The sequence below is a fragment of the Papio anubis genome, chromosome 2, assembly GCF_008728515.1.
Source record: "Papio anubis isolate 15944 chromosome 2, Panubis1.0, whole genome shotgun sequence".
Taxonomy (NCBI): domain Eukaryota; kingdom Metazoa; phylum Chordata; class Mammalia; order Primates; family Cercopithecidae; genus Papio; species Papio anubis.
Window position 1 is genome coordinate 43,714,503 of NC_044977.1, and position 27,189 is coordinate 43,741,691.

At 36.2% G+C, this 27,189-nt stretch overlaps 1 protein-coding gene across 4 annotated transcripts in view; it reads right to left on the reverse strand.

Moving 5' to 3' along the window:
- Positions 1-27,189, reverse strand: part of CCDC14 (coiled-coil domain containing 14) — a 69,103-nt gene that overhangs the window by 33,285 nt on the left and 8,629 nt on the right. For all 4 annotated transcript variants that reach the window (XM_017954243.3, XM_021933123.2, XM_003894027.5 and 1 more), the window contains exons 6-10: positions 16,432-16,668; positions 16,227-16,321; positions 14,321-14,837; positions 11,589-11,730; positions 333-415 (exon numbers count right to left, since the gene is read on the reverse strand). In XM_017954243.3, the coding sequence (XP_017809732.3) occupies positions 333-415; positions 11,589-11,730; positions 14,321-14,837; positions 16,227-16,321; positions 16,432-16,668 (1,074 nt within the window). The remainder of the gene's footprint in view (positions 1-332; positions 416-11,588; positions 11,731-14,320; positions 14,838-16,226; positions 16,322-16,431; positions 16,669-27,189) is intronic.

A 27,189-nucleotide genomic window follows, 5' to 3' on the forward strand; every position in this document is an offset into this window, starting at 1 on the left:
TGTGGAAAAGTATATACAGTGTGATCTCATTTTTAAAAAAGAAAAAGTACATACATAGTTCTATTTGTGCCTGGCACACAGTAGGTATTCAGTAAGTATTTGTTAAATACATCAATTATATATGAAGAGAAGATATGTAAAAGGAAACACACTCCTGTTTAAAAAAAAAAAAAAAAAGTGTATATTATTGGGAAGTGATAGCATCTTTTATTTTCCTATGTTTCTACAATATTTTAAATTTATCCCCTCAAAGTAATTACAAAAGCTCAATTCTTTATCAACATTTCCAGAGCCACAAATAATTTATCAATCCTTAAAGTTCTTTTACTTACATTCAAGGTTGCAATCCACAGCACCAGATGGCTTATGAGTTTTCTCTTGTTCTCTGAGTTGCTGGTTCAAAATTCTCAACTGCCTAAAGAAACAATGAAGAACTATGAATGCAAGAATCCCAAGCCAATTTAATAGTATACATGTGATAGCCTATCAAAAAAGATAAAACATAAACCCACTAAGGCGGCAGAAGTCCATCACATCCCCAAAAGACAAAAACTAAATAAACATAACAAAACCATACTACTATTATTATGAGGCCTGAGATAATTTTTAAGGTTGCCTGAAACAACCTAACACCTCCCCTCATGGGCCGGGCGCAGTGGCTCACGCCTGTAATCTCAGTACTTTGGGGGATTGAGGCAGGCAGATCACCTGAGGTCAGGAGTTCAAGACCAGCCTGGCCAATATGGCGAAACCCCATCTCTACTAAAAATAGGTGGCACGTACCTGCAATCCCAGCTACTTGGGAGGCTGAGGCAGGAGAATTGCTTGAACCTGGAAGGTAGAGGTTGCAGTGAGCGAGATCGTGCCACTGCATTCCAGCGTGGCAAAAGAGCGAGACCCTGCCTCAAAAAAAAACCTCCCCTCACAAGGAAAATGTTAATTTCTCTTTTTTGTCTCTTCAGTGATTTGTTGGGTTTTTTTCTATTTCTTTCCTTTTCTACCTCCTCTTGCTGTTTCTCATTGTCTTTCTGTGTATCTTAATCATTGTAGTTAAGCATCTACTTTTTAAAAGATTTGTCATTACTATGAACTAGAATACCTACAGGCACTGACTGCCATCAGACATCTATCTCCCTGATGTTTGTCATATGCTGAAACAAAATCTATGCTTCTAATAATTTTATTAGATGGAAAAGTTAGTGGTCTTAAGTAATGAGAATATTAACAGGCTACCAATCTGCCCTGTTACAATGAACTTCACAATATGTATCTGCTTCACAAATAGAAACATACAAAAGTGTTTTCTTTACTCCTAAGAAGTTATCGCTTATGGGGAAAAAAAGTTACCTCTATTATCTTTCCAGAATTACCTAAAAATATTTTGCCTTAAAATATGTATTTTTGATACTGAATCTAAAATGATAGTACCCTACCTCGCATCACTCACATGTATTAATTTTGAGTTGATTAAAGTGATAAAATATTTTTTTAAAACCCAACTATACAAGTTTTAGGGGGAAATCTACATAATCTTGAAGTGGGGAAGGCATTTCTAAGTGAAACTCAATATCCAGCAAGCATCAAGGAAAAGAACAAAAGATTTAACCATATCAAATTTTGAAACTTGTAAAATTAAAAGCCTGAAAGAAAATACCTGCACATACGTTATAGACAAGAGGTCCATAACATTTAAAGAACTCCTACAAATCAGTAAGGAAGGCAACCTAGTAAAAAGCGGCAAAGGATAAGAACGAGCAATTCACATAAGAAATAGAAACGGCCTATAAGCGTGTGATAAAAATGTTCATCTTCACTAACAGGAAGAATTGCAAATTTCAAAGGAAATATTTTTTGGCCACAGGATTGACATAAATAAAAGGAAATAACACTTTCTGATGATAGTAACACTCTGATAATAACACTATCTGATGATAGTACAGGGAAATGAATTATCTCAATTCGTGTGATTATATCAGTATAACCATTCTGGATGGCAATTTGAAATGTCCAACAAAATGTGTAATGTTCATAATCTCTGACAAAATTATTCTACTTCCAGGTTATCAAGCATCAGAAAGTTTTACATGTGCAAAAGCATCTCCCACCTTATAGATATATACAAGAATATTCACAGCAGCAATTATTTAATAGTGCCAAGTTGGAAACAACTGAATATGTTACATAAATTATGGTACATCCATATACGAAATACTAATACACAGATATTAAAATGAGCAAGAGGTCCATTTGTACTGATGTGAAAAGATCTCCGAGACACATTATGAAGTGAAAGAAGCAAGTTGCAGAACACCAATATAGTATGAGCTTATTTTTGTTTTAATAAAATTCTGATTTTCTTTAAAGGTTTCCCATTTACAACAGAAGCTTTTCTTGATAATCTTTTTGTATGTCCCTGGTCAGATTCTTCTCTTCTCAAATGTAACCAATCTAAACTTCTAATAATTCACTGTAAGCCTCTCATTCCTACCTTCCTCTTCTCAACTGTTTACTTTCCTTTTTCACTAAAAATAATGTGGTTTGGGGATAAACACAGTCATCCTTTGGTCCCAGGGTGTATCCATATGTGTACTAACCCTCATTTTTTCCATCTAGTCTGGGTGAGTAGCCTCATCTGTGCCCTGCATCCCACCCTCCTCCTAGACCATCAAGGACTCTGCTCCTATCCCACTCCCTTTATCTTCTATATCTGCAGTTTCTCCCTCTTTGCCAGTTCATGTGCCTAAGCTAAGAAATATATTAAAACTCTTCCCATATTAAAAAAAATTCCCTCCAACTTAACTGTACAACTAGCTACTTTCATTCCTTTCATTCTCTGCTTTCAGGGCTAGGCTTTTAAAAAAATTATTCTATTTAAAATGATACATGATAAAAACAGAAAAAAGGATATTTTAAAAACTGATGTTACACATGCTACTTTAAAATATTATGTACTAAATTTAAATATACTGGATTTTAAAAAAGGAAAAGAAGAACTGCTGCTATTCAGGCAAATATTTCTTTTATTCAAGTCATTCTTTTTTTTAGATAGCTTGAGATAAAACTGACATACTAGAAACTACATAAATTTAAAGTGTGTCATTTTATGTTCTGCCATATGATGTAGTAAAATCACCATCACAATTACAATATTCATCAACAGCCATAAAAAAGAATGAGATCATGTTTTTTTTTGCAAGAACATGAAGGGAACTGGAGGCTATCATCCTTAGTACACTAATGCAGAAACAAAAGCAAATACCACATTCTCACTTACAAGTGGGAGCTAAATGATAAGAACTTATTAACACAAAGAAGGAAACAACAGACACTGGGGTCTTGGTGGTAGGAGGGAGGGGAAGGTATAACTATTGGGTACTGCGCTCAATACATGGGTGATGTAATAATATGTACAACAAACCTCCTGTGACACATTTACCTATGTAACAAACCTTCACGTGTACCCCCAAACCTAAAAGTTTTTCAAAAAAGATATTTATCATCCCCAAAAGTTTCCTCATAGCCCTTTTCATAACCCTCTTCCCAGATAACCACTTATTTATAGATTAGTTTGCATATTCTAGAATTATATATAAATGGAATCATGGAATATATACTCTTTTAGCCTGGCTTCTTTCACTTAACATAAGAATTGTGGGATTCATCCATGCTGTTGCATGTATCAATAGTTCCTACCCTTTTATTGTTGAGTAGTTTTCTACTGTATGGTTATAGCACTATTTGTTTATCCATTCACCCATTGATAGACACGTGGGTTGTTTCCTATGAACACTCATCAACAAGTTTTTGTGTGGACACATACTTTGACTTCTCTTAAATACCCAGGAGTGGACTGGTTGGATCATATGTTAGATATACGTTCAATTTCTAAGAAACTGCCAAACATTTTTTCCAAAGTGTTCAAATTATTTTACATTCCCACCAGTTAATTGTGAAAGTTCCCATTCCTTCACATCCTAACATTTACTAATTTTGAATTTTAGCCATTCTAATGGTATGCAGTGGTATTCATCATGGTTTTAATTTTCACTTTCCTAATGATTACTGATAAGCCTCTTTCCATGTTCGTATTTGATATTCATATTTGATATCCACTTATTTGGTGAAGTATCTGTTCAAATATTTTGCCCATTTTTAAGCTTGATATTTAAAAATTTATACTGTCTTAAGTTCTTTGTACATTCTAGTACAAGTCCTATATCGGGTACATGTTTTGCAAATGTTTTCTCTCAGTCTGTTGGTTGCTTCATTTTTAATAACAGTGCTTTTTGAAGAACAAAAGCTTTAAATTTTGATGAAGTCCACTTTACTCATTTTTTTCTAGTTTATATTTTTTGTGTTATATTTTTAAAATCTTTCCCACTCCAAAATCCCTAAGATCTTCTCTTGTGTTTCCTTTTAGAAGTTTTGTAGTTTTAGTTTATATATTAAGATCTGTGATTCATTTCAAGTCAACTTTGTGTACTGTATGAGGCAAAGGTTGAGGTTCATTTTTTAAAAACATGATTCTCCCATTGTTTCAGCACTATTTATTGAAAAGAATATTCTTTCCCCACTGAATTTCTCTGATATCTTTGCAAAACACTATCTCTATGTGTGAATTTGTTTCTATACTCTACTCTGTTTCAATGATCTATTTGTCACCTTTACACCACACCTCTTAGAATACTAATCCTTTATGTTTTGAAATTGAATAGTACCAACTTGGTTCTCCTTTCTCAATACTGTTTTGGGTATTTAGATTCTTTGAATTTCCATGTAACTTTAGAATCAGCTTCAATTAAATATTTAAGAACAGCATGCTTGGGTTTTTACTTTAATTACATAAAATCTATACATCAATTTGGGGAGAAGTGACATCTTAAGTCTTAAATTTATGGATCTAGTTTATCTCTCACTTATACTGATCTTTCATTTCTCACAACAATATTTTGTAGTTCTCAGTGTACGGGTCTTACATATTTTTCAAATTTATCCCTAAATTGTTCATATGTTTTTGATGCGACTCTAGTACTGATTTTAATTTCAAATTGTTCATTGCTGATACATAAAAATTCAATTGATCTTGTATCCTGCAACTTTGCTAATCTTTCTTACTAACTCTAGCAGCTTTTTTTTGTAGATTCCATAGGGTTTTCTACAAGAATTATCATGTCATCTGTGAACAAGACAGTTTTACTTCTTTCCTTTCCAATGTGACTGGCTTTTATTTCTTCTTCTTGCCTTACTGCACTTGTTAGAACCTCTAGCACACTGTTAAATAGAAATAACAATCATTATTTGCTGGGTAACATTCATACATTCTCCAGCATATATAGAAACAAAAAATATATATATTTATCTAAGAAGAATTTTAAAATAATAGGATGATATTACAAATACTACTTAAAAATACCATGTATTGAATTTAGGATTACATGATTTTAATGGAAAGAAAATAACAAGCGAAACCAGAACTGATTAACTTTAGGCAAATATTTCTTTACTTCAAGAAATATTACTCCTAAGTAACCTAAAATTTAGGAAATAGGATATGAAAAATGCAGAGTCTGGAATTCATATTGTCAAAATTATTAACACATTCTGATCTATAACCATAATTTCCAAGGTTGTCTTAGTTTTACGTATAGTTTCAATGTTCACATCTGTCTACTCTTTTGTTTGAATTCATCTTTTGGTTGACTGGACTTTGCCATTCAAGTTTTTTGTTTTGTTTTTTAAAGGAGTTCAAGGCTGTTAAACTTCCTAAGTTCTTGCACACTTGAGAATATGACTGTTGCCTTGACACTGAAAGGACAGCTAGACCACATTAGAGATTCTGGGGCATACTTTCTTTCCCTCAGAACTTTGTAAATGATATTCTATGATCCTTTGGCAACGAAAATCACCGTGAAGAGACTGGAGATAGCCTAAAATGTTTCTCTTCATTCGTAATTTTCTGTTTCTTTTGAGTGTCTCCAAAAATTAACTTTTTTCATCCTTAGGGTGTAGTAACTTTACCAGCATATGTGTGGGTGTTGATTATTTTGCACGGTTTTTCTGAGATCTTCTACGTCCTATTCATCTGCTGACAAAGATCTTTTTTTTTCTTAGAGATAGGGTCTTGCTCTGTCTCCCAGGCTAGAATAAAGTGGTACAATCAGAAAATTTTTCTTGTTATTGATAAATCTCTTGTCTTTAATCCATTTGTTCTGTTCTCTTTTTTCAGGAACACCAATTTTATATCTATTTCCTTTTTCATATGTATTATCTTCTTCATAATAATTTTTAGATCATTCTTTTTCTATTTTGCCTTGTGTGATTCCCTCAAGCTTATCTACCATGCATTCAGTCAATTTAACAAATATTTGTTAGAATGAGTGCTAGGCACAATTCCTAGCACTAGAAATATAGCTGCAAACTATAAAGAGAAAAAATTTCAGCCTTCTCAAATTCAGAGATAGAAACAACAAAAAACAAGAACTTACCAGGAGGTAACAAAAGGAAGAAGAGAAAGTTACTGTTTAATGGGTACAGAGTTCATGTTGGGGATGAAAAAGTTTTGGCACAGATAGTGGTGATGGTTACAGAACACTGTGAATTTATTTATTGCCACTGAAATGTACACTTGCAAATGGTTAAAAATAAAAAGGTATATATTATACATATTTTACCATAATAAAAATATATAAAAATTTTTAAAAGGGTTTAGGAAGAGGAAGAAGCTAAGGTTAGTAGGAGACACTGAACTATGAATTTAGTAGCAATTAAAACAGAAAGACTTGGGGGAAAAAACTAAAAACCCAAAAAGCAACAAAACAAAAAATTTCAGGCTTCATAATACTTAAGTTCTAGTGGACTACAATATCCCTGACTTTGTCTGTTTATTAATTATCTTACATTTGTTTCTAATAGGGCTTTCATTTTTGTAATTTTTTTGCTTTCTTTTATTTTTCTGAGTTCACTTAACTCACTGTTCTTCTTTTTCTTCTTTGAGCATTTTGTCTCAATCTCACTCTTTCTCCCTGTAAGAGATTCTATTATCTTTAATTTCTTTGACACTATGGAACACTGTTTTAAGTTTTTCTGAAGTTCTTTGAGTAATTTGTCTTGTGATATTTATTCTTAACCTACATTTGTTCTTGTCAGTTTATTTTAATGCAATGCAAAATCTCTCCTATAAATTGTCTTCTTCCTGTGACTTTTGTGATGTCACTCTCCTAATTTTAATCTTCTGTTCTTTCCTTAAAAAGTTGTTACTCCCCACCAATTCACCTTTCACTGCGCTCACACACTCTACTTTCTTGGTGAATATATCACTTACTTATATGCTGGTAATAAATCACTTACTTTCAATGAAATTGTCTCCAGTGTCTACAACAGTGCCAGATCTATACAAAAAGCTCAATAAAAACATGTTCAGAGAATAACTCCCGAGTCTACATTTCCATCTTGCATCTTATTCCTATACTCCATATGGTCTAACTCAGCAGGTCTAAATCTTAACTCACAGGCTCTCCTATTACCTTGCCTAACTCAAAAAATGGTAACAATATGAAATAAACAAATCTATTATGCCTCTAGTAGCTCCCATCTGGAAGAATTATGTTACCATTTGTTAAATTATGAAGACAGAATCTGAACATCATTCTTGACTCCTTCCATTCACTCCCGTTTCATTTTTATGTTCTGTGTGGCTACATAATGGTCTCATAGTTGAGTTTAATATCAGGAGGTGGTCATGAATTATTGGCACTCTCTAGCTCAATGGCTCTTAACTGGAGGTTAATACCCACCAAATTCCCATCCAGGAAATTTGGGAATGTGCCAAGCCTTCTGGTGGTCAAAATTAATGGGGCACTACAGACATTTAGTGGTTGGGGACCAGAAAGGCTAAATGCTGAACAACTGTGTCAGAAGACACATTAAAAACTCTCTAGCCTAAATGCCAAAAATGCCAAAATATCATAGAAATGATGCATCTAGCTATTTTTTAAGCCACAAGATGGCAATAAACTGCAAGAAAGTCCTAAAAGATGTGGTTAAAAAGAAACACGTAGTTTCCAAACATCTAAACAGGAAAAAAAAAAATACTTTTTTAAAAATTGAAAATGATGACAAACACTTTTGAATGAACCAATGTATTCCAATTTTTATTTGTAATGGAGATAATGGGTAATTCTTTCCAAATAGATTACCAAAGTGGCACAAAATTTCCTACACTACTGCCAGAAACCTCATTCTGCTAAAAAGAACATGCCTAACAAATTCTTCATTTTTTAGTTATTTCATCTCTTAGAAGGTCAAGTAAACAACAGTGGCAATAGCATGCTATATAATCTTTGTCCTGTAAAGACAGCCAGCCAAATAGCTCTGGTGCCAGTTGAAGAATTAGGTCAGACATCAAATACCTTTAAAAAAAAAAAACTAGAAATAAGTGGTGGCCCATAAAACAGTAAACTTCATTTTCTTGAGTGGCTTATGAATTAGCCCCTAAGGCAATTTAAAAATGTTCTAAGGAACTGAAATAAATAAGAACCACTAATATTTTCCATGGTGACAATGTTAAAATAAAATATTCTCAGACTAGGTTTTGGTATCCTTATTTAAGAAACCAATTATTTGATTGTCATTCCTTTCAGTAATATGCTTATTTTGAATGGCTTACAATATATTCTATGTTCCACAAAATACACCTAAATAGTGAGGTATAATTAAATCTCTACTTCCTAACAGAGACAGTGTAAAAGTCTACAAGTTAAGATCACTGTACTCTAAAACCAAATTGCCTGGGTTCAAGTCTTGAGTCTAACTTCTTAGATGTATAACCTTGGGCAAGTTAAATAAACCCTTTGTGGCCTTGATTTTCTCATCTGTAAATGCAAGTAAAGAGCACCTACTTCACAAAGCTGTTGTGAAGATATAAAGAGGTGACACATATCAAGGACAATAGTCTGGCATATAAAAAACATTCAATAAATGTTAGCAGTATTTGCTGTTCATTATTTTATTATTTACTCATTTTTGGTTTTAAAAATTTATGCTGGTATAGGAATTCCTTAGGTCAAGACTGAAGACGATATTAGATCTTAAACCCAGCAACCCCATCTTATATCATAGTATCTACAGGATAATGACCTCTGGAGAAAGAATCCTAAACGAGTGCATCTCACTAGCTATCATGCCTCTATAGGCTCCGGATATATATATTTTAGCTATGCTCCAACTATTTAATTGCTTTCCAGTTTCTTTAAAAATGTGTGTAGATCCTTGCAGGTCATATCTTACTGAATGTCTATAGCTTATGCAGCTATAACACTCTCTCAGGGCACACTCGCATTGCAGTGCTGCAGATGCACCTGACTCCAATTTTTTGCAAAGTGTATTAATAAACAGACACTGAAGTGTTGGCCTTGATGGTCATCACTGAAACATTCAAAGTTAAGATATTATTGATAAAATGTGGGTGATTCCTCTTATATTTCAAGATTAGATCCCTGGTCTACATCTTTCCTAAACAAATTAAGAATGTAATTCCAACAAGTTAAGATGACCAAAAGAAAAAATATCAAAGAATTTAACTTTTTCCTATGTCTAAGCGTGGTGGGGTTATACTAGTGCTTACTAAGGTTCTCCTTTCCTTCCTGGGTGTATAGAAGTATGGAAAAATTATATATCTATGACATTATTTTATATATATACATATTGTATATAAATGTGTGTGGTGTGTGTGCATGTATGTTTGTCACTGCATATATATATACACACACATATATGTATATATACACATACATAAACACACACATATATGCATATATACACATAAACACACATATATGTATATATACATACATATACATATATATGTTTATATGCACATACATATACATATACATATATATATGTTTTCATTCACAGTTCCTGGCTGTCAATGTCCACAGCTTTTGTTATTTGTTAAGCAGTCAAAACCAAAAACATACCTTTTATTAAAGTATTTGGCCTTTTGTCCCTGGTTCCTGAAGCAGCTTCAGACCAGCTTCAGTGATAAAGGTGAAAGACAGTCATTTGTTAATATTCAAGTACTTTAGGCCTCAGAAGCAGGCCTCAGAAAACAGAATCTCTCTCTCTAATCTTCTCTTGACATCCTTTCACATGCTCCTTTTTCCTCCCCATGGTAGGCCATAGGAACTAAAAATACACTCTAATTTTCTACCACCTTTCTTACTGCTGGCCATAAGGAAATTCTCTGACCTACCTTGTCTGTCTGTAGGTCATAAGAACCCCATTTCCGAAGGGGACCTGCCTCAAACTGAGGAGAAAGGAATGTTCCACAGAGAGGCCAAAAAATTTGGACAGAACTTCTTGGGTTTCCATACTCTGTCTATTCGTATTAGATTGTACCCTTTTTGTCAAATCACATTTCTTCACAGTTGTCCATGATTCAACCATGACTATCCAATGAAACCTCCATAAAAGGCCCAAGAGGACAGGGTATGGAGAGCTTCCAGATAAACACATGGTGGTTACTAGGGGGTCGTGCATCCACCGAGGGCATAGAAAGTCCATGCCCTTTCTCCAATACCTTGCCCTTTGCATCTCTTCATCTGTATCCTTTACAATATCCTTTATAATAAAGTGGTAAACTTAAGTGTTTCCATGAGTTCTGTGAGCCACTCTAGGAAATTAACTGAACCCAAGGAAGGAGGTCAAGGGAAATTCGATTTATAGTCAGTCAGTCAGAAACACAGGCAAAACAACCTGGGGCTTGTGATTGGCATTGGAAGTAGAGCTCAGTCTTGTGGAACTGGGCCCTCAACCTATGGGATCTGATACTATTTCCAGGTAGACGGTGTTGGAATTGAACTGGAGGACACCCAACTGGTGTCTGTTGCAGAAGTGATTGTTTGCTTGCTGGTGGGGAGAAATCCCTACACATTTGGTCATGGAAGTGTTCTGTGTCGATTGTTGTGTGAGGGCAGAAGAAAAACAGTTTGTTTTTAACACAATGTCCCAGACCTTTCTATTAGGCAGGGCCTTGTGCCTTGTTTCAGCCTATAAAATATAAGTGGTAGCGAAATGATCACTTCTGGGTTGAGCGATGTAAGACTCCTCCCTGTTGCCATATCCACATTCTCTTTTTCCTGGACAACACATACTGAGACAGTGGCTTCATAAAATGGAGGGAGTCTGGATCCTGAGTCACAGGATGAAAGAGCCACCAATGATCCATGTTAGTCTTGGCATGAGAAAGAAACTTGCTGTGCTATGCAAATGAGATTTAGAAGTTTGTTCCTGCAGCATAACTTAGACTAGTCTGATAAATGTACAGAGGTACTTCATTTTCCTGCCTACACACTACCAAGTGACAACAGGGGTAAAGGAAGTGGGAGAAAATACATACAAGGGGGCAGAAGTAAAGGAAGACCTGGAGAATGCTGGAAATCTCTGAAAAATGAGGAAGAAAAGTAGAAATACAGTAAGACAGCAAATCAATTTTACTTATGAAGTCCTAGGTTTATCATTTGGCACCTTTGTTCTGGCCTGGAGACATCTTTGCATACAGACAAAAATATTCCAAGAGCAATTCTTACCTTCGTAACTGAGCATTCTCACTTCTTAATGGTTGCATGGCCAGTGCTATCTCAACTTGAATATCTGTGTTTCCACTTACTGCTGGAAGTACAGATATAGATGCCTCCATTTCTGTAACCAACCTCTGAATTTCTGAATCCTCTATAAAAGGAAACAGAAATGAGTAAAATCAATATTATATTTTTGGACAAGATTATTAGTATATATTACTAAAAAAGAAAATCTTTATAGATATGTACATTCTTGTTATAAATTCAACTCAATTATTTATAAATCTATTATACAGGTTCCATTTTTCTCTTTCATGCTGCTGGTATTTGCTTCCTCAGAATTCTAAAGAAATTAAGTTCAGTAAACTAAAGATTAATCTTAAATCACAGGATTATTACATAAGTGAATTTTTTTTTTTTTTTTTTTAGTTCAGGAGTCAAGTAGGAATGTGACTTACACAAATCTCTTAGTCCATACTTACCAAGGGCCACAGTGGACTCCTATGATTGCTATAGGGTTTCCTATAATTGGTTATAGTATTAACATTTATAATACAACCTTTGATCCTAGCATAAGCAAACAGTTTACTTTAGGGGGTTAATATGGCAAAATATTGAGTGAGGGTCCGCTAAGATAGTTTCATTATTTAATTTTCTAAAGTAGATTGAACACAAGCCGCCACATCTCATTTCATGTGACATCAAAAGGTTGTTAATAATTGTGGAGAGTGGATGTTTTTGAAGACTGCAAACAGACACAGGCATGGAAGGTAGATATTAATTCTTTTGCCTTTTATCTTTGCCCCTCATTCCCATTCATATTTACTATGGGCTAAAAGTACTTAAAATTATTTATTAATTATCTGATAACCAACAGGTTGAAAGTATATTCTAAGTTACAAAATGTATTCAGTTTCACAGATATTTTAACATCCTGATGAAAAGTACATATACACAGTAAACAACTGTGTTCAATTATCAAGCAGTCTTCTACCAATTTTTATTTATTTATTTAGAGACGGAGTCTCGCTCTGTTGCCCAGGCTGGAGTGCAGTGGTGCAATCTCGGCTCACTGCAACCTCTGCCTCCCGGGTTCAAGCGACTCTCCTGCCTCAGCCTCCTGAGTTGCTGGGATTGCAGGTACCAGCCATCATGTCTGGCTTTTGTATTTTTGTAGAGATGGGGTTTCACCATGTTGGCCAGGCCGGTCTTGTACTCTTGACCTCAGGTGATCTGCCTGTCTCGGCCTCCCAAAGTGCTGGGATTACAGCTGTGAGACACTGCGCTGGCCTTCTACCAATCTTTCGTAGAGCAGTTTCACTCATAGGCTTTGGAGGCTGGGACCTGGGCTCCACCACTGTCTGGAGCTATAACCTTGGTCAAGTATTTAACTCATTTTTTTAAAACAAATTAATCTTTTTGTAAAAAATTATTTATTTAAATCAACAAAGAAAAATTGTATAAATTTATCATGTACAATATGTTTTGAAATATGTATACATTGGGATGGTTAAATAGAGCTAATTAACATATGTATTACCTCACATATTTATCATTTTTTACAGCAAAAACACTTAAAATCTACTCTCAGTAATTTTTAATAAAATATTGTTATTAACTATAGTTATAATGTTATATAGTAGATCTCTTTAACTTATTCCTCCTACCTAATTGAAAGTGTGTATCCTTTGACCAGCATCTCAATTACTTAACTCTTGAAACCTGGTTTCTTCATGGTTAAATGGAGATAAAAACAGTACCTTACAGGATTGGTGAGAAGATTAAATGAGGTACTGTTTCTTCAAGTCTCAGTTTCCTCATCAGTAAAATGGGAGTGGTAACAGTACCACATAGGGCTGCTGGGAGGATTAAATGAGATAATGCACATAAAACACTTAGCACTGTGCTGGGCACATGGTAAGTGTTCAATAAATGACAGCCAATAGTATTATTATTACCATGATCATGTATCTGATTGTGAAAATGGTAATAAGTTGAAGGCTGAAAACACAGCAATTTTAATATACTAAATCTTTGGTTTAATGGTGCTACATTCATATAGCATTTTAAGATTTTTTGTCTGCAAACGTTAGGTATTCAATCAATGCTTCCACAATCAATTACTGTGTTTTCTAAGATGACAAAACTGTAACTCATTTCAAGCAAAAGTCATTACTATAGAATACATATACAGAATGGAAACAAATGAATATAATCTGGCTCAGAAACATTTCTCTTAAGAAAAAAAGTCCTAAAAATAAACTGAAAAGGGCATTAAGAAGGTATGGGTTACTTCTCAAAGCGAGATTTGTTAAACAACCTAACAGCTGGCTATTAAAGAAATGACAGGAAGGAATTCTCTGTATCTTTTTAAAATAGAAAGAATAATCAGTCTACTCAGGAAGTTAATCATTTATAGGCGTTCTCTAATTAAAATTTTTATCTGTATAAGTTCTCTTTGTTGAATCTTTTCAAGGTCTATTACCAAGTAGAATAAATACACACTTGCAAGCAAAACACTGAATGTTTGATATTCTCAAACACATTTGAAATCCACAGGAAAGAAGGGATCAAAACCTTAAAAAATAAGAATACAATAAGTAGAACTCATTTTCTTACTAGCTCAAAACACAGTTCTATGGAAAACACCACAAACTCCATTTAAATGATAGCTAAATAATATGACATTGCTATTTAGTATAACACCATACATACTACAGAAAATTATAAGTCCCATCTACCTTGTTCTGCTACCAGGGCCTTGAGCTCTCCCAACAAATATTTTATAATTCTAACTTTTTCAGCCGTCTCATTCACATTTTTTGCCTTCTGTACATCCTTGACTGTTTTTGTATCTCGCACACGTATGTTTAAATCCTTTCTTTCACTTGTGGTCTCTCTAATTTTCTCTCTGGCACATTTTTCTTCATTAGTGGCCAAGAAAGCTGGTTGTGACTGAGTAGGGCTTCGGTGTGTCTGACTGTCCAGATGTGTTTCTTTTCCATGAGATTGAAAAAGAGACAAGTATGTTTGAAAACATTTTAGTAGGTCTGTTTCCTTATGAACTCCTTGTTGTGGCGGAATTCCATTAACAAAGCCCAGTTGCTGCAATGTTGGAACAGCTGGTATGTCAGTTTTGGGCAGACTACATGGAACTCCAGGACTGGTATTAAATGAATTCCTTAGAATATCAGTACAGGTTGCAGAAACTGTTTTACCTTGTGATGCAAACTGACTGTCACCATCAGTTTGAACTTCCTAAAGAAAGAGAAAAACAAGTCTTCAGAAGTATGAGCACTCATTTGTAGGTATTAATTACAACAAACTCAAATATATGAAATATATTTATTAAAAGTTTATTAATATATTTGTTTTGTGAATATTTAATAAGTAGTTACTACTATATTTTGAGAATATACTGTAGTCTGTGTAACTACTCCCATACGGTTAGACATTTAAGTAACAGCCAGTTTTTCACTGCTGAAACATCTCTGTAAATATGTTTGTGCAAAAGCTTATTGTATGTTTGAATTTTTTTTTATGATGTAATTTCCCAAAGTGGACTAATTTTTGATGCTTTTAAACCATCTGTGGTATTTGTAAACAGTCTATTTTAGTCATGGCCTTGTAATGCTCCCATATTACAGGGTAAACTAAGCTTTAAAAAACAAGAATCTTTATTGTACTGAGGAAAAAATCCAACTTACTTACTTTGAAGCTAAAAATATTAGTAAGTTTCTGATATTAGAAACTTGCTTATTAATAATAATACTAATTATAACAAACTCAAATATATGGTTACTACTCCTAACCATATAGTAGTTACATAGACTATGGTATATCCACAAAATACAGTATTAACAAGTTATTAAAAATTCACAAAGGGTATATATTAATAAACATGTTTTAAATAAAGTATTAAGTGAAAGAAGCAGTATATAAGACTGCATAAAGTTTACTTATAACTTTATTTTAAAAGGAAAGCAAAGTTAACAAATACAAACCAGAAACTAAAACCTGTACAGATGATTAAACGATTGGAAAGAACTCTATCAGCGTGTTAAAAGGAGTTGTACTTGGGTGGTCAGTATGGTTGATTTTTTTTCCCCCTACTGATCTCTTTCCCTCTTTCTCCTTCATTATTGTCTTCTTCATTATTGTCATTAAAACATAGGTAAAACTTTTCTTTCTTTTTTTGAGACAGAGTCTCACTCTGTAGCCCAGACTGGAGTGCAGTAGCACGATCTCACTCACTGCTAACTCCCCCTCCTCGGTCCCGGTTCAAGCAATTCCTGCCTCAGCCTCCCAAGTAGCTGGGATTACAGGCATGTGCCACCATACCCAGCTAATTTCTGTATTTTCAGTAGAGATGGAGTTTCACCACGTTGGCCACGCTGGTGTTGAACTCCAGACCTCGTGATCCACCCACCTCGGCCTCCCAAAGGGGTGGGATTACAGGCCTGAGCCACTGTGCCTGGCCATAAATAGGTAAAACTTTTATAGCAAAAAATAAATAAATAAATAAATAAATAAACAACTGATCTTTAAATCCTAGTGCATTAAGTTACAATCAATAAATTCAACAGTCCTTCCCGAATGACTGCTATAAGTGAATAGTTACTTATGTAGTATACAAACTGTACGCACAGAATGAACCTGTGGAGGGCAGGGTGGCCGCTGAGGTGACCAGACTGGGGTGGAGGTACATAAGCCATAACTAGAATGAGGAGTTGCCTGAGATTCTGTAAGTAAGAGGGAGAAAAAATCAATCACATATCCTACTTTTTATACAATAACCAAGCAATTTAATTAGAACTTACACTCATGATTTTTAAACAGCATTCATACTCACCAGCGTGAGATAAAGCATGGCATGGTACAGCAGGAATTCCATTAGGGATGTTCTTTGAAGTCAAATCATTCATCAGTGACATCTGAGTCTGCACATGCTCACAGAGGGCTTGGTATATTATGGGTGAATACATTCTATAATGATCTTGCAATGACCAATTTTGTTCTAGGTATGATGTGTCTCTTTCACTTCTAGCAGAAGCTTCATTAGGTATCGGTTTCTTATTATCTGAAGATGCTAATGTGGAAGAAGAAAAAAAGTTCTTGAAATATGATTCTTCAAAAATTCTTACCGTAAGATTTTAAGAGAAGAAAGGGCTCTCAGAAGTAGTACAATTCATCACATACTTCATAGAAGGGCTTTACCACTTTCCCCAGTCAAAAATCATCTATACTAATTCTTACAATTCCCATTTTTTTATGCTACTTGCCATGTGTAAAATCTCTCCTTCAATTTTAACACTTCTTTTAAGGGAGTTATATTATCCCTAAAGTCCAATCAAACTCCTTCACCTTGTTCCTCGTCAGTTCATGTTGTCAAGGGAAAATGGAATAGGAAAGAGAATAGTTGGTACAATTCTGATGCTTTGGGTCCTCAAAAACAAAACAAAACCAATCAAACAAACAAAATCTTAGCCTGGCATTTAAAGTTTTCCAAAGCTTGACCACAACCTACTTTTCCAACTATTGTCCATCACCCCCAACTCAAATTTTTCATTTCAGCCAGGCCAATTTAGTTACCCAACAAGCTTTTTTCACCTTCCAATAACATTGTTCATGATGAACCATTCCTTCCAATCCAATTCTAACCACTCACCAAGGCTCATCTGAGTTTCCTTCTTCCATGAAACCTTTTGCAATCCAATCATTCCAGTCTAGTGACTACTCTTCACCACCCCAGAGCACACATTGTCTATACAAATCATATGCCACTGACACACTGCCTTATATTGCTTATCTTTCATCCTCCTGCCTTTCTGACTAAACCGTAAGTTTCTTTATGCAGGGCTGTACTTCATTATTTCGTCTGACAGAGCCTAGTATTAGTCTATGAACAAGGTAGAATTAACGAAGTATTAACAAAGTAATAAGTAAAAAATAACAAAGTTTTCTACATAGCACTACCTATAGATTGGTATAACAATCTGAAATCTATTTCCCTAATTTGATCCCCTTCCCAAATGTTTTTTTAAAACACTATTAACAGAAATGAGAATATTCTGTTAAATCATAGGTTATCAGTATACAAAACAAATTTAGAAAAACATATGGCTAATTGTCGCACCTACCAAAGCTAAACATACATATATCTATGACATAACAATTCCACTCCCAGGTATACACCAATAGAAATGAGTGCTTATGTCTACTGAAAGACACGTACAAGACAGTTCACAGCAGCTTGATTTGCAGTAGCCCAAAGCTGAAAACACCAAATAGCCATGAATAGCAGAAATGGATAAACTGTGGTATACTCACAGGCTGGAATACTATATAGCATTAAAAAAACAACAAAGTACTGATATATACAACTACCTGGATATTTAATACGCATCAGGCTGAGTGAAAGTAGTCAAACACAAGGGCGCATAGTGTTCAATCACATTTAGAGAAGTCCTCAAACGTAAAAGTCACAAATGGAAATAAAAGTCAGGAAAATGGTTACACAGGGATGAGGGTCTAGGTGATGGTGAGGGTACTGACAGGGAGGGAGCCCTGCAGGGTGCTAAAAATTTTCTATATCTTGATCTAGGTTGTGGCTACAGGGGTGTATACATATGCAAAAGTTTATTGAGATTTATGAACCTTAAAATTAGTTATGAAAAGTATTCCTTATTTTTTAAAAAAACAAAATAATTAAAAATTTAAAACTAGAGAATCCCTCAAATATACAGTTTATTGAAAATAAAAACATTACTAAAAGCATAAAACTTCCATGTAAAAGCAAAAACAGAAAAAGTTAAAGGCAGATTAAATACTATAACCGGTGAAAATAGAAAAAAAATTAAAGAAAAATACTTAATATTTGACTATGAAAATGGCTGAAGATATCAGATGCTTTCCTTTTGACTTGGGGTATGCTTCCTTTTGAGATGATCTATTCCTATGAATGTACTTTCCAGACCTAAATACAAGCTTTAACACTTATTAGCTGAGTAACCTTGGGCAAATTAACTTCTCTTGACCTCTTTTTCTTCATCAGAAAAATTGTAATAATGCCTATTTTATAAGATTATTGCGAGATGTAAATGAAGTAACACTTGTAAATTTCTTAAATCAATATCTAGCACACAGTAAAAACTCAATGTTAAATATCACCAAATAGCTGCACTCTTACAATAGACAAGCAAATATATCATATTCATAAATCATGCTATCTGATGTCAGTAATAAACCTCTGAACATGTCCCCTCTGAGATTATTAAAATCAAAAGTAATAAGAGTTACCTTCACTATCTGAACAGATCAGCTCAAACAAAACTGGTTAATAAACTTCTATAAAGCAAATACTATTTCTTACTGGAAATACGATTTTATAATAAGTCAAATGGAAAAGCCCTCTAAAATATTTTAACTTTGAAATCTAAAATGACAGAGGGCGAGATCATAGCCCATGACCATCTAGCATACCACAAGTCCTTTCCTCTTGATTCCTGGGTCTTTTCTTCTGCTCTTGGATTTCCTCTGGTCCTTAAGAATTGGCTAGTTTGAGGAATTCTCAGATTTCACACACAGGTCACAGCATCAGGCTCTCATTTACTTTCTTTTCAAGGCATGGTTTTCACGGTCTCTAATAAAGCTGAGCTACATTATGCCTCAGCCAGCAGATGTCATCAACTAACATAAATTAATAAATTCCAAACCTATTTCTTAAAAATCAAAGCCTTAGAACTAAAATGACTTCTTTTGCTCCTTTATAAACTCAAGTCCACACAAAACTCTACTGATAATGTTGAGTAACTTTACTTAACAATATGAAGTCTTAAAGCAAACAATCCAAGTTAGAAACCATAAGGGAAAGACTGCAGTTATATGACTACTACACAATTTTAAAATAAAACTAATGACCAAATGAGTCTGTTATTATGCAAATACAAATGAAGTATATTTTCTTGCTCTTGTTAATTACACCAACACACTCTACATGAAAATTTTAGCTATTGGTGTGGTAATATGTTTAAGTGATATCATGTGATAACTAAAATTCACGAAAGGAATGTATTCATTTACTCAGTCCACAAAACTTTTTTAGTCCCTGAAGTCTAGCTGCTGTGCAAGCACTGTCTGACAGGAAGTTATTCCTGCCACTCAAATATAGAACACACATCCAGTGCAGGTAAGAGCCACTGGATGCCTACTATCAATTGAAAGATGTGAGAACACCTGGCCTTTATGAGGGGCAATCAATGCTCAAAGGATTTTTGCCTGTGGTTGGTTTAGTTCTCCAAGATGAAGACAGCAATATATATTACTAAAAGCAAAATCATGAAAGTATTCAACACAGTTATCACATGTAAAAGCTCCTTATTTAAAAAATACGTATTTTATTTAATGCCAGAGCACTCTCAAAAAAGCTCAATACAATTCTGGAAGGGTTTCTCTGCCTCCTTACTCCCAGAATGCATCATGGTGTGCTTACCTGACTCCATAGGCATTCAATGATTGGGTAGGTCTCAGATAGAAAGTACATGAGGGGGCCATTCCCCAGAAGACAGTTAACACAAAATAGCAAGATAATGTGTGTTAAAAGTAAAATAATACATGGATACTAGTTAACATACTGTAACAGACTGCTTAAAGTTCTTTATGATTACCTCATTTGGAGAGAGATGGTAAACAGAACAAGTGATGAGCTTGGATTTTGTGTATTGTTGAGCATTGTGGTAACAGAGCAAAATCTTGTATTATTGGTTAACAGCTGCCAACCACATACACACATACAATTAGGAACTAATTTCTAATATTGCAACCCTAAAGAAGATAGTCCTGTGGAACTAGGTCCTTCCTTCTGATTAAGAAAATATGGGAGAAACAACAATAGGAATATTGCACCCTGATCACAGGCCAGAACTGCTGATTCGGCTGTAATCCAAATAAGAATTTAATGCTATGGACTCAGAAAGCCAGAATCTTCCATCTGCCAATCCAAATCCACCTCTACTGGTCTTTCACCCTGCTCTCCCTGGAATGCTGATCTATGTGGGCTGCAAAGAGACAGTCCTTCAATATGTCTTGCTGTATATACCAAAAAAGCAAGGCTTTGATCTAAACTCCTTACCTGGGCCACTTCTCAGGGTTGTGTTTGCAGTGAGCAACCTTGAAGGATGAGGTAAGGTTTCCCTCTGGGACAAGTACAGGCTTGATTACTGCTTACTATCAAAGTGACCGATTCCCCAAGCTCAGTGTTCCTCAGCTGCAACCTAAACCTGTGCATCCATATGGGTCCACCGTATCACCCCAACGGGAACTAGGGTGAATAAGAACCAACACAATATGCTGATGCACATACTGCTGCCTGTGCTGTGAGTAATAAAGTCCTTCGTCTCTGATCCAGTAGTCTTGTCTTCTGCTAGCATCCATGACACAGTAAGACTAGCTTACTAGCTCGTGAGAGTCAAATCCCAGACCTGATATACATCAGTAGGGCTTCAGTTGGGTTCAATCCAATTGGAGTCTTGGCATATCAAGGAAAGGAAGAAGCATGAAGTCAGGATATACACTTATTCCTGCTCCCCTTCTATAAGGCCACCTTGGGCTGACTTCGTCCTTTCAATGAAGCTCACTGCTCTTCTCAAGGTAGCATAGTCTACAAACAGTATCTCTTTCTAGATTCAGTAATCTTTCTCTCTCCTAATCCCTTATGGTCTAGAGATGGTAACAGCTCTGCTGCTGCTGCTGCTAGCACTAGGCTCGTGCGACCTAGTAGGCAAAACCTGTGGTTTTCCTATACCCTACTCATATCTTTATGAGTCCCTTTGTAAATAAACATAAACCCTCCTCGAATTACCTCAACTTGAGTGCTGCCATCTGTTTCTTGTTGGAACTCTGACTGACAGAAGCAGTTAAGTCAGGGTCCAATAAGCTGATACTGTGACACCCATTGTCAGTCACATACATCGCAAATAATAGTTGCTTGAGGAAAGGTGCCCTGGATAAGAAATAACCTGCCTACAGACAAAAAGGAGACTGCTACCACTCCTTTCTTTCTCAATTGCGCCCCAATAAAAAGACCTCTGCTTTAAGAGTTAAGGCCAGGGTTTAGCACTCTTTTTCTTAAAAGGTCAAATAAATATTTTAGGTTCAGCAGGCCAGATGATCTCTGTAACAACTACTCAACTCTGCCACTGCAGGACAAAAACAGCTAATAAAAACACATTAATAAATTAGCTTGGCTGCATTCTAGTAAAATCTTATTTACAAAATAAAATAACTAGACATTACTTAAAAAACTGGCTATAATGTGCTGAGCTTAGACCAATGCTATCCAATAGAAATATAATGCAAACCATATATGTAACTTAAAATTTCCAGTAACTGCAGCAGAGCAAGATGGCCAAATAGGAACAGCTCCAGTCTCCAGCTCCCAGTGCAAGCGACACAGAAGACAGGTGATTTCTGCATTTTCAACTGAGGTACTGGGTTGATCTCACTAGGGAGTGCCGGACAATCGGTGCTGGTCAGCTGCTGCAGCCTGACCAGCAAGAGCCTCACCTGCGAAGCGCAAGGCGGAAGGGAATCCCTTCTCCTAGCCAGGAGAACTGAGACACACAACACCTGGAAAATCGGGTAACTCCCACCCCAATACTGCGCTTTACCAAGGGTCTTAGCAAACGGGCACACCAGGAGATTATATCCCACACCTGGCCGGGAGGGTCCCACGCCCACGGAGCCTCCCTCATTGCTAGCACAGCAGTCTGCGATCTAACGGCAAGGCAGCAGCCAGGCTGGGGGAGGGGTGCCCGCCATTGCTGAGGCTTAAGTAGGTAAACAAAGCCACTAGGAAGCTCGAACTGGGTGGAGCTCACAGCAGCTCAAGGAGGCATGCCCGTCTCTGTAGACTCCACCTCTGGGGACAGGGCACAGCTAAACAACAACAACAACAAAAAGCAGCAGAAACCTCTGCAGATGCAAACGACTCTGTCTGACAGCTTTGAAAAGAGCAGTGGATCTCCCAACACGGAGGCTGAGATCTGAGAACAGACAGACTGCCTGCTCAAGTGGGTCCCTGACCCCTGAGTAGCCTAACTGGGAGACATCCCCCACTAGGGGCAGACCGACACCCCATACCTCAAACGGTGGAGTACCCCTGAGAGTACGAGAGGAAGCTTCCAAAGCAAGAATCAGACAGGTACACTCGCTGTTCAGCAATATTCTATCTTCTGCAGCCTCTGCTGCTGATATCCAGGCAAACAGGGTCTGGAGTGGACCTCAAACAATCTCCAACAGACCTACAGCTGAGGGTCCTGACTATTAGAGGGAAAACTAACAAACAGGAAGGACACCCACACCAAAACCCCATCAGTACGTCACCATCATCAAAGACCAGAGGCAGATAAAACCACAAAGATGGGGGAAAAAGCAGGGCAGAAAAGCTGGAAATTCAAAAAATAAGAGTGCATCTCCCCCTGCAAAGGAACGCAGCTCATCGCCAGCAACAGATCAAAGCTGGACGGAGAATGACTTTGACAAGATGAGAGAAGACGGCTTCAGTCCATCAAACTTCTCAGAGCTAAAGGAGGAATTACGTACCCAGTGCAAAGAAACTAAAAATCTTGAAAAAAGAGTGGAAGAATTGATAACTAGAATAATTAATGCAGAGAAGGCCATAAACGAACTGACAGAGATGAAAACCATGACACGAGAAATACGTGACAAATGCACAAGCTTCAGTAACTGACTTGATCAACTGGAAGAAAGATTATCAGCAATTGAGGATCAAATAAATGAAATGAAGTGAGAAGAGAAATCTAAAGAAAAAAGAAGAAAAAGAAATGAACAAAGCCTGCAAGAAGTATGGGATTAGGTAAAAAGACCAAATCTACGTCTGATTGGGGTGCCTGAAAGTGAGGGGGAAAATGGAACCAAGTTGGAAAACACTCTTCAGGATATCATCCAGGAGAACTTCCCCAACCTAGTAGGGCAGGCCAACATTCAAATCCAGGAAATACAGAGAACGCCACAAAGATACTCCTCGAGAAGAGCAACTCCAAGACACATAATTGCCAGATTCACCAAAGTTGAAATGAAGGAAAAAATCTTAAGGGCAGCCAGAGAGAAAGGTCAGGTTACCCACAAAGGGAAGCCCATCAGACTAACAGCAGATGTCTCGGCAGAAACTCTACAAGCCAGAAGAGAGTGGGGCCCAATATTCAACATTCTTAAAGAAAAGAATTTTAAACCCAGAATTTCATATCCAGCCAAACTAAGTTTCATAAGTGAAGGAGAAATAAAATCCTTTCCAGATAAGCAAATGCTTAGAGATTTTGTCACCACCAGGCCTGCCTCACAAGAGACCCTGAAGGAAGCACTAAACATGGAAAGGAACAACCGGTACCAGCCATTGCAAAAACATGCCAAAATGTAAAGACCATCAAGGCTAGGAAGAAACTGCATCAACTAACGAGCAAAATAACCAGTTAATATAATGGCAGGATCAAGTTCACACATAACAATATTAACCTTAATTGTAAATGGGCTAAATGGTCCAATTAAACGACACAGACTGGCAAACTGGATAAAGAGTCAAGACCCATCAGTTTACTGTATTCAGGAGACCCATCTCACGTGCAGAGACATACATAGGCTCAAAATAAAGGGATGGAGGAAGATCTACCAAGCAAATGGAGAGCAAAAAAAAGCAGGGGTTGCAATACTAGTCTCTGATAAAACAGACTTTAAACCATCAAAGATCAAAAGAGACAAAGAAGGCCATTACATAATGGTAAAGGGATCAATTCAACAGGAAGAGCTAACTATCCTAAATATATATGCACCCAACACAGGAGCACCCAGATTCATAAAGCAAGTCCTTAGAGACTTACAAAGAGACTTAGACTCCCATACAATAATAATGGGAGATTTCAACACCCCACTGTCAACATTAGACAGATCAACGAGACAAAGTTAACAAGGATATCCAGGAATTGAACTCATCTCTGCAGCAAGCGGACCTAATAGACATCTATAGAACTCTCCACCCCAAATCAACAGAATATACATTCTTCTCAGCACCACATCACACTTATTCCAAAATTGACCACATAATTGGAAGTAAAGCACTCCTCAGCAAATGTACAAGAACAGAAATTATAACAAACTATCTCTCAGACCACAGTGCAATCAAACTAGAACTCAGGACTAAGAAACTCAATCAAAACCGCTCAACTACATGGAAACTGAATAACCTGCTCCCGAATGACTACTGGGTACATAACGAAATGAAGGCAGAAATAAAGATGTTCTTTGAAACCAATGAGAACAAAGATACAACATACCAGAATCTCTGGGACACATTTAAAGCAGTGTATAGAGGGAAATTTATAGCGCTAAATGCCCACAAGAGACAGCTGGAAAGATCTAAAATTGACACTGTAACATCACAATTAAAAGAACTAGAGAAGCAAGAGCAAACACATTCAAAAGCTGGCAGAAGGCAAGAAATAACTAAGATCAGAGCAGAACTGAAGGAGATAGAGACACAAAAAACCCTCCAAAAAATCAATGAATCCAGGAGTTAGTTTTTTGAAAAGATCAACAAAATTGATAGACCGCTAGCAAGACTAATAAAGAAGAAAAGAGAGAAGAATCAAATAGACGCAATAAAAAATGATAAAGAGGATATCACCACTGACCCCACAGAAATACAAACTACCATCAGAGAATACTATAAACACCTCTACGCAAATAAACTAGAAAATCTAGAAGAAATGGATAATTTCCTGGACACTTACACTCTCCCAAGACTAAACCAGGAAGAAGCTGAATCCCTGAATAGACCAATAGCAGGCTCTGAAATTGAGGCAATAATTAATAGCCTACCAACGAAAAAAAGTCCAGGACCAGATGGATTCACAGTTGAATTCTACCAGAGGTACAAGGAGGAGCTGGTGCCATTCCTTCTGAAACTATTCCAATCAACAGAAAAAGAGGGAATCCTCCCTAACTCATTTTATGAGGCCAACATCATCCTGATACCAAAGCCTGGCAGAGACACAACAAAAAAAGAAAATTTTAGACCAATATCCCTGATGAACATCGATGCAAAAATCCTCAATAAAATTCTGGCAAACCGGATCCAGCAGCACATCAAAAAGCTTATCCACCATGATCAAGTGGGCTTCATCCCTGGGATGCAAGGCTGGTTCAACATATGCAAATCAATAAACGTAATCCAGCATATAAACAGAACCAAAGACAAAAACCACATGATTATCTCAATAGATGCAGAAAAGGCCTCTGACAAAATTCAACAGCCCTTCATGCTAAAAATGCTCAATAAATTCGGTATTGATGGAACGCATCTCAAAATCATAAGAGCTATTTATGACAAACCCACAGCCAGTATCATACTGAATGGGCAAAAACTGGAAAAATTCCCTTTGAAAACTGGCACAAGACAGGGATGCCCTCTCTCACCACTCCTATTCAACACAGTGTTCTAGGGCAATCAGGCAAGAGAAAGAAATAAAGGGTATTCAGTTAGGAAAAGAAGAAGTCAAATTTTCCCTCTTTGCAGATGACATGATTGTATATTTAGAAAACCCCATCATCTCAGCCCAAAATCTCCTTAAGCTGATAAGCAACTTCAGCAAAGTCTCAGGATACAAAATTAATGTGCAAAAATCACAAGCATTCTTATACACCAGCAACAGACAAACAGAGAGCCAAATCATGAATGAACTTCCATTCACAATTGCTTCAAAGAGAATAAAATATCTAGGAATCCAACTTACAAGGGATGTAAAGGACCTCTTCAAAGAGAACTACAAACCACTGCTCAGTGAAATAAAAGAGGACACAAACAAATGGAAGAACATACCATGCTCATGGATAGGAAGAATCAATATCGTGAAAATGGCCATACTGCCCAAGGTAATTTATAGATTCAATGCCATCCCCATCAAGCTACCAATGAGTTTCTTCACAGAATTGGAAAAAACTGCTTTAAAGTTCATATGGAACCAAAAAAGAGCCCGTATTGCCAAGACAATCCTAAGTCAAAAGAACAAAGCTGGAGGCATATGCTACCTGACTTCAAACTATACTACAAGGCTACAGTAACCAAAACAGCATGGTACTGGTACCAAAACAGAGATCTAGACCAATGGAACAGAACAGAGTACTCAGAAATAATACCACACATCTACAGCCATCTGATCTTTGACAAACCTGAGAAAAACAAGAAATGGGGAAAGGATTCCCTATTTAATAAATGGTGCTGGGAAAACTGGCTAGCCGTAAGTACAAAGCTGAAACTGGATCCTTTCCTTACTCTTTATACAAAAATTAATTCAAGATGGATTAGAGACTTAAATGTTAGACCTAAAACCATAAAAACCCTAGAAGAAAACCTAGGTAATACCATTCAGGACATAGGCATGGGCAAGGACTTCATGTCTAAAACACCAAAAGCAACGGCAACAAAAGCCAAAATTGACAAATGGGATCTAATTAAACTGAAGAGCTTCTGCACAGCAAAAGAAACTACCATCAGAGTGAACAGGCAACCTACAGAATGGGAGAAAATTTTTGCAATCTA